We start from the raw sequence: 8278 nt of genomic DNA on the forward strand, positions 1-8278 counted from the left end.
ATTAGCTGGGATTTTGGGGGAGACTGAGGCTGCACCGTCCCTCTCACAGCTGGTGCGCGATCACTTATCTTCGTTGTCAACAGAATTTGAGTATTACTTCCCCACCGCAAATGACCCGAGACGTGCAAAGGAATGGGTCCGTGACCCATTTGTGAATGTTCCCGGTGAATCATCCATGTCAGCGCAGGAAGAAGATCAACTCCTCGAGCTTGCAAATGACGGCGGGCTGAAAAGTATGTTTGACATAACATCATTCCCAGCTAGGGGACCCACAACTAACTGATTCCACAATCCCAGCTCAGCGCAAAATAAAACCGGGGCTGCAAGACCGCAGAGCCCGGAGCCTCTGGCTGTCCGGCAGAGCTCGTACTCGAACATTTCCCACTGCAACCGGCCCTCGATTTACACAAACCCGAGATCAGCCCCTTCCTCACCGCCACCCGTACAGGAGGACCACCGGCGACGGCTGGGGTCTGCACCGAGTCTGCGCTTTGCAGGAGGGTCACCGCGGCACCGCCAGTCTGCAGATGCTGGAAATCCAAAGCAACACAAACAAAATGCTGGCGGAACCCAGCAGACCGGGCAGCATCTATGGACAGTTAACAATTCCAGCTGAACCCTCCTTCAGGACTGAGAAGGAGGGGTGGGGGGGAAATATCGGATCAAAAATGGGGCGAGTGAGGAAGGGGTATCTATGATCCACATTGTCAGGGTGTTGAGTTTACCAGGAGACAAAGACTGCAGGGACGAGAGGTTTTCTGTTGACTAATACACTGTGTGTGGACCCCGCTGGCAATTCTGGTGTTGTGACCCGAATCGAGACAAACACCACGCTGCCCACTCCACCAACAACACGGCACAGCCGGACACATAACTGGGGACTTTACATCTCACAACACTGGATTCAGTGATGAAACCCGGGATTAATGTTGTTGTCCCACTGAAATCATAAGAAACGTCCATTCAGGTGTTTTTAATTACAAGCGCTCCCCCACAGGTGATGTCACACATGGTTCCCCTCGCAAGTACCTGAGCTTTTAGAGTAGTTAGGGAGGATTTTACTTAGTCAGAGAGCAGTGAATGTGTGGAACTCTTGAAAAATCTCCTTAAGCCCCCAACCGTCCCCCCCCCCCACCATCACCTCCAGTTTAAATTCCATGTGGAATACTTCGAAGGATCAAGAACCAAGAACCAGGAATTCTCTGACACAGACGGCAGTGGGGGCCAAGTCTGTGGGTACATTTAAGGCAGAAGCTAATAGTTTGCTGATCAGTCAGGGCATTACAAGGATATGCCGAGGAGGCAGGTGCATGGGGCTGAGTGAGAACCGGGATCAGCCTTGATAGAATGGCGGAGCAGACTCGATGGGGCTGAATGGCCTAATTCTGCTCCTGTGTCTTATGGTCTTATACTGCTAGTGTCTTACAGAGTGAAGATTGACACAAAATACTTATTACATTCGGCTGCTATTTCTTAACTATTACTGACTCTCCAGCATCATCTTCCAGTGGTACAATATCAACTCTTGCCACTCTTTCACTCTTTATATCTCTGAATAACTTTTGGTACTTGATATTATTGGCTCACTTACCTTAATTTTTCATCTTATCTCTCCTGTGTGTTTTTTTCAGTTGTCTCCTGTTGGTTATGTAAAACCTTCCCAATCCTCTAGCTTCCCACTACTTTCTTGCTATATTATATGACCTCACTCTTTGATCAAAAACAGGAGAAAATCTGTGGATGCTGGAAATCCAAGCAACACATACACAAAAAGCTGGAGGAACCTAGGAGCTCAGGCAGCACATATGGGAAATAGTAAACAGTTGATGTTTCGGGCCAAGACCCTTCATTGTGACTGGGAAAAAAGATGAGACATCAGATGAAGAAGTGTGGGGGTGAGAGGGGTGGAAGAAGTGGTAGGTGATAGGTGAAACTGGGAGATGGGGAGTAGTGAATGAAAACACTTCTGAGGATATAATTTCCTTAACGATTCTCGAAAGATCATTGCTAATGCCTCCACATCTCTTCAGCCACCTCTTTCAGACCTCTGGGGTGTACAGTGACCTATTGACCTTAGACCATCTCTGTTTCCCAAGAACCTTCTCCCAGGTAACGTAACTTTACACATTCTGACCACTGACATCTGGGACTTCCATATTCCTGCCAGGGTCTTCGACAGATAAGAGAGATGTACAATGTATATTCAGTTCATCTACCATCACCTTGCACCCCACCTCATTGCTGCCTCTCCAGCATCATTTTCTAGTGGTTTGATATCCACTTCCACCTCCCTTTTACACTCTATGTACCTGAAGAAAAATTTGGTATCCTCTTTAACACTACTGGCTAGCTCACCTACGTATTCCATCTTTTCCCTCTTAATTATTTTAGTTGCATTCTGTTGGTTTTTAAAAGCTTCCCAATCCTCTAACTTCCTAGTAATTTTTGCTCTATGCCCTCTCTTTGGTTTTTAAGTTGTCGTTGATTTCTCTTATCAGCCAGTTTTGTCACCTTGCCTTCAGAATACTACTTCCTCTTTGTGATGTGTCTATCCTCTGCCTTCCGAATTGCTATCACTGCTCTCTTTTCATTCCTGCCCATGCTCTTTTCAAATCAAATTTGACTATTTCTTCTCTCTTGCTCTTAAATTCTCTTTATTCCATATCTGACTTTAGCTTCTCCTCTAATGTCAGGGTGAATTTGATCAGATTAAGATCACTTGCCCCTAAGGGTTCTTTGAACTTAAAGTGACCTAATTAAGTCCGGTTCATTACAACACCCAATCCAGAACAGCTGATCCCCAAGTGGACTCAACCAAGAGCTGTTCTAAAAAGCATCTTGAAGGCATTCCAGGAATTCCTCCTCTTGAGACCAACATGATCCTAATTTTCCTAATCACCTGCATGACAATCCCCCATGACTATTGTAACATTGTCCTTTTGGCATGCATTTTCTATCTCCCATTGTAATTTGTGGACCACATACTTCCCACTGTTTGGGAGCCTCTATACGATTCCCATCAGGGATTGATTTTTTTTTACATTTGCTGTTCTTAATTTTCGACCCACAGATTCTACACCTTCCAACCCTATGCCACGTCTTTCTAATGATTTCATTTAATATTTTACCAACAGGGCCACACAACCCCACTACCAGCTTGTTCTTGGCTTGTTCTTTCAAGAAACACATAAGTATCTGGGAAACAAAAGGACCTGCAGATGCTAGAAATCTAGAGAGATATACACAAGGTGCTGGAGGAGCTCAGCATGTCAGGCAGCATCTACGGATGGGAATCAATATTTCGGGCCAAGACCCTTCATCGGGACTCTTGATACCGACATATCTGAAAATCAACAAGCAAAAACAATAGAAAGTGGTGCAAAATTGGAAAAACCTTTTACAAAATTTAGTTCAAGGCTTAAAAAAACCTGCCAAACAGAGTTCAATAGTTAACAAATACAACAAAGGCAATAAACCCTCTCATCAATACTGACATTGACTTCTTAATGAAAATATCTTGGTCCCATTTCAATCAGTAAAATTTACAAAGATAAATAAGAACCAAAATGACAAATTTAGAAAAGACTATTTACACTGAAACCCACTTAGATTAACACTACCCTGGATAGAAGGAGGAAAGAATAATACACATGAAAAAAAATCACACAACAGTCAGAGAAAACTTCTAAGTATATATTTTCATCAAAAAATAACAGGATTCAGTGCTCCATGTGCATATGCAATCGTGACATAAGAAATACAGACCAGAAAACTTAAATGAGAGTCCAACTGAGAAAAATGAATCATCACTATGGAAGAAAACATTAACCAGTGGAATGAGTATGACCCTCCATGGAAGACATCCCAACAATCTGAGCAGATGAGATGGTGACAAGGAAGCATCGAGCACCTGACTGAGAGTTGGAGACCTCTTCCCAGAAACAGAGGGTTTCCTTGCAGAAATACTGGACAAGGTGGTTAACAAAAAAAAAACATGACAAACCAAACAAACAAGGCAATAAATGCAGAAATTGCCAAGAGAAACCAGACACAATCCAACACGTTCCAGGATCCTGCAGCAGGTAAACTCAATCTGATTACTTATGCAGGTACAATCAAGTGGCAAATATCATTCACCAAAATCTTGCTTTAAAATACCTACTCATGAATGACCACCATAACTTCATTAAGGCACCATAAATTCAAGCCTGATCCAGTTTAGGACAAATCTCACAATTTATATGATAATCAATACATTATTTCAGATAGGACAATCCATAATAAACATCTGGATATAACATTACAGGATAAACAAGCAGGAACAACTCCCTCAATACATAAAACCATTCCCAACACACACATGTTCCTCAACCAGTGGAGCACCTCACTACAGGTATTGTTTGTGTCATCAGTCAGACAACCAAATTATTTTCTCTGTCAATCAGTTTCCAAATGTTGTTACTCTGTCATTCGTTGCCACGCCCCGCTGCTGATTCCCTTCTCCTCATCATATGTTCTTACCCCAACCATTGTCCAGAGCCCCAAACTCTGCCCTGTGCAGACCCGCCTCTGGTTTCTGACCCTGCTTCGTTGAACATCCAACTGATGGTTTCCCATTCTGCTTTCAGTCTTTAGAGGACAGCGTTTTGTTTTCTAACAACCCTTTACAAGCAGGGAAAATGACCCATAATGTGGAAATGAGCCCTGAATAAGGAGGTTAACGACCAATGTCATTCTTCCTCAGCCCAGAGATTTGAAGGGCGATGAACATCTCAGACGGAACTGCAGTCAGCTCGACTTCTTCAGTCTGCAGAACATTCAAGGGAAACGCTCTTCACCCACAGAGTGGTGACTGTTTGGAACCCATCACCACAGGGAGAGCGAGAGGATGAACAACAGGGGAGGATTTAAAAGGACTGTTGTGGAACTGAATCACTGGCAGGGTCCAGCCGGCCTGTGTTGATTCTCTACTGTACACTAGTTGTGCTGTAAATTCACTAAGTACCAGAGACAGAGTTTAAAATAGAACTGATTTATTTATCTCAGATCCAGAATACTAAACTCCAGTCCCATTAAAGGTGAATGTGCAGCAGAAGAAACTCCTCCCATGCCTAGTGACCAGGGTGCGGAACAGCAATAATTACACAGTTCAGCACCGTCAGACACTCTCGAAATAGCATTCAGCAACGGTGATGGACATAAATATCCAGCATGCAGCTTACTGAAACTTTCTCCCCAGTGTGAACCCCGTAAGGTGTCACAAGGTTAGATAACTGAGTGAATCACTTCCCACATTCACAGCAGGTGAACAGTTTCTCCCCAGTGGGAACTCAATGATGCTTGATTTGGCTGAGAGAATCTCTTCCTTAACTCTTAGTAGGGGATCGCCTCTACCAGTGTGAACTCGCTGGTGTCTCAGTAGTTGAGATGACCGAGTGAATCCCTTCCAACAGTCTGAACAGGTGAACGGCCTCTCCCCAGTGTGAACTCACTGGTGTGCCAGTAGGTAGTAAGACCCAGTGAATCCATTCCCACAAACTAAGCAGGTGAATGCCACTCCCCGGTGTGAAGTGACTAGTGTCTCAGTCGCTGAGATGACAAAGTGAATCCCTTCCCACAGTCTGAGCAGGTGAACAGCCTCTCTCCGGTGTGAACTCGCTGATGTACCTTCAGTTTAGATGAGCAAGTGAATCCCTTCCCACAGAATGAGCAGGTGAATGGCCTCTCCCCAGTGTGAAGTCGCTGGTGAGCCTTTAGGGTGGATGACTGAGTGAATCCCTTCCCGCAGTCTGAGCAGGTGAATGGCCTCTCTCCAGTGTGAACTCGCTGATGTTCCTTCAGTTTAGATGAGCAAGTGAATCCCTTCCCACAGTCTGAGCAGGTGAACGGCCGCTCTCCAGTGTGAACTCGCTGATGGTCCTTCAGATTAGATGACCAAGTGAATCCCTTCCCACAGTCTTTGCAAGTGAATGGCCTCTCTGCAGTGTGAACTCGCTGATGTACCTTCAGTTTATATGAGCAAGTGAATCCCTTCCCACATTCTGAGCAGTTGAAATCCCACTCTGCAGTGTGATCTCGACTGATGTACCAATCAGTTTAGGATGAGCGAGGGAACCCCTTCCCACATTCTGAGCAGGTGAAATGGCCTCTTTTCAGTGTGAACTGCTGATGTGCTCTGTAGGTGTGGATGACTGAGTGGAATCCCTTCCCACAGTCTGAGCAGGTGAACGGCCTCTCTCCAGTGTGAACTCGCTGATGTTCCTGTAGGTTGGATGACCGAGTGAATCCCTTCCCACAGTCTGAGCAGGTGAACGGCTTCTCCCCATTGTGAACTCGCTGGTGACCTGTAGGTGGGCTGACTGAGTGAATCCCTTCCCACATTCTGAGCAGGTGAATGGCTTCTCCCCAGTGTGAACTCGCTGGTGACTCCGTAGGTGGGATGATTCAGTGAAACCCTTCCCACAGATTAAGCAGGTGAACGGCCGCTCCCCTGTGTGAATTGACTGGTGTCTCTTTAAGGATGATGATTCAGTGAATCCTTTCCCACAGACTGAGCAGGTGAATGGCCTCTCTCCAGTGTGAACTCGCTGGTGAGCCATTAGGGTGGATGACTGAGTGAATCCCTTCCCACAGTCTGAGCAGGTGAATGGCCTCTCTCCAGTGTGAATTCGCTGATGTACCTTCAGTTGGGATGACCAAGTGAATCCCTTCCCACAGTCTGAGCAGGTGAACGGCCTCTCTCCAGTGTGAACTCGCTGGTGAGCCATTAGGTCAGATGACTGAATGAATCTTCCCCACAAATTCAGCAGATGACCAGCCTCTGCCCAGTGTGAACTGACTGGTGTATCCATAGGTGGGAAGACCGACTGAATCCCTTCTCACACACAGAACAGTGAATGGCCTTGCCCCAGTGTGAACTTCCTGATGCACCTTCAGTTGAAATGACCACTGAATCCATTCCCACTGTCTAATCAGATGAATGGGTCCCCCCCTGTGTAAACTGACAGGCATGCCAGTCGTTCAGATGATCGAGTGAATCCCTCCCCACAGTCTGAGCAGGAAGGATGATCGAGTGAATCCCTTGCTCCACTTCTTAATTATTTGGACAGAGACAGCAAAACTAGTGTGTTGTGTTTGAGATTCCCGCAGACAAATTCCTTGTCATTTTTAACCTGTAAAAAGATTTACAAAATCCATCAATGGGTGAAGGACAGTATTTCAGATGAGATCACTTGAGTTGACCAGGAATGATCTGACAACACACTGTTACAGAGAGGTTCAACCCAAGCTGGGGAGAGAAATCACCTTCTAACTGGGCACAGCGCTGGTATCTGGAATGACCATCAAATTCTCTGATGCTTTTCCTGTCTCTAAAAGAATGGGGCATTTCTACGGTCTCCAATCTGTGACCTGGCTGAGTTTGACTCTCTCCATTGGTATTATTCCTTGTTCCCATTGAACTGCATGGGTTCCTGGCCCCACAGTAACTGAACAACTCTCACACAAATAGCCTTTGTTAATGTGCAGCTGGGATTTTCTTTTATCTACTGTTAATTTAAAGTGCCACAGTTTTATCGCCATGTAAATATCTCCTACTCAGATGTATGGTTGGTCTGCACAGCTGTTAAAAGGAATTGGAGTGAATGTTAGTATTATTTAAGGTTCTTGTCACAGTCATAGAAAAGAACAACACAGAAACAGACCCTTTGGTCCATCTAGTTTGTGCTGAACTATTTAAACTTTCTACTCCCATATCCCTACTATCCAGGTACTTATAGAAACCTCTGAAATGTTGAAATTGAGCTCGCATGCATCACTTGTGCTGGCTGCTCATTCCACACCTGGATGACCATCTGTGTGAAGAAGTTTCCCCTCATGTTCCCCTTAACTTTTCACCTTTCACCCTTAACCCATGGCCTGTGGATGTATTCCCACCCCATCTCAGTGGTAAAAGCCAGCTTGCATTTACCCTATCTATACCCCTCATAATTTTGTTACACCTCCATCAAATCTCCCTTTATTCCTTGGAATGTTCTAAAGTCCTGACCTGTTCAATCTCCCCTTATAACCAAAGTCCTCCAGACCTGGCAACATCCTTGTGAATTTTCTCTGAACTCTTTCAACCTCTTTTACATCTTTCTTGCAGGTTGGTGACCAAAACTGCACTCCAAATTAGATCTCACCAATGTCTTGTACAACGTCAACATAACATCCATCTCCTGTACTCAGTACTTTGGTTTACGAAGGCCAATGCACCAAAATCTTTTCTTTTTTCCAT

At 45.1% G+C, this 8278-nt stretch overlaps 1 protein-coding gene across 1 annotated transcript in view; it reads right to left on the reverse strand.

Moving 5' to 3' along the window:
- Positions 1-5574: 5574 nt before the first annotated feature.
- LOC134341549 (zinc finger protein 239-like) overlaps positions 5575-8278 on the reverse strand; it is a 5155-nt gene continuing 2451 nt past the window's right edge. The window contains exon 2 of the mRNA XM_063039415.1: positions 5575-6079. Coding sequence (XP_062895485.1) covers positions 5575-6079 — 505 coding nt within the window. The remainder of the gene's footprint in view (positions 6080-8278) is intronic.

Source organism: Mobula hypostoma, unplaced genomic scaffold (genome assembly GCF_963921235.1).
Source record: "Mobula hypostoma unplaced genomic scaffold, sMobHyp1.1 scaffold_36, whole genome shotgun sequence".
NCBI classification, from domain to species: domain Eukaryota; kingdom Metazoa; phylum Chordata; class Chondrichthyes; order Myliobatiformes; family Myliobatidae; genus Mobula; species Mobula hypostoma.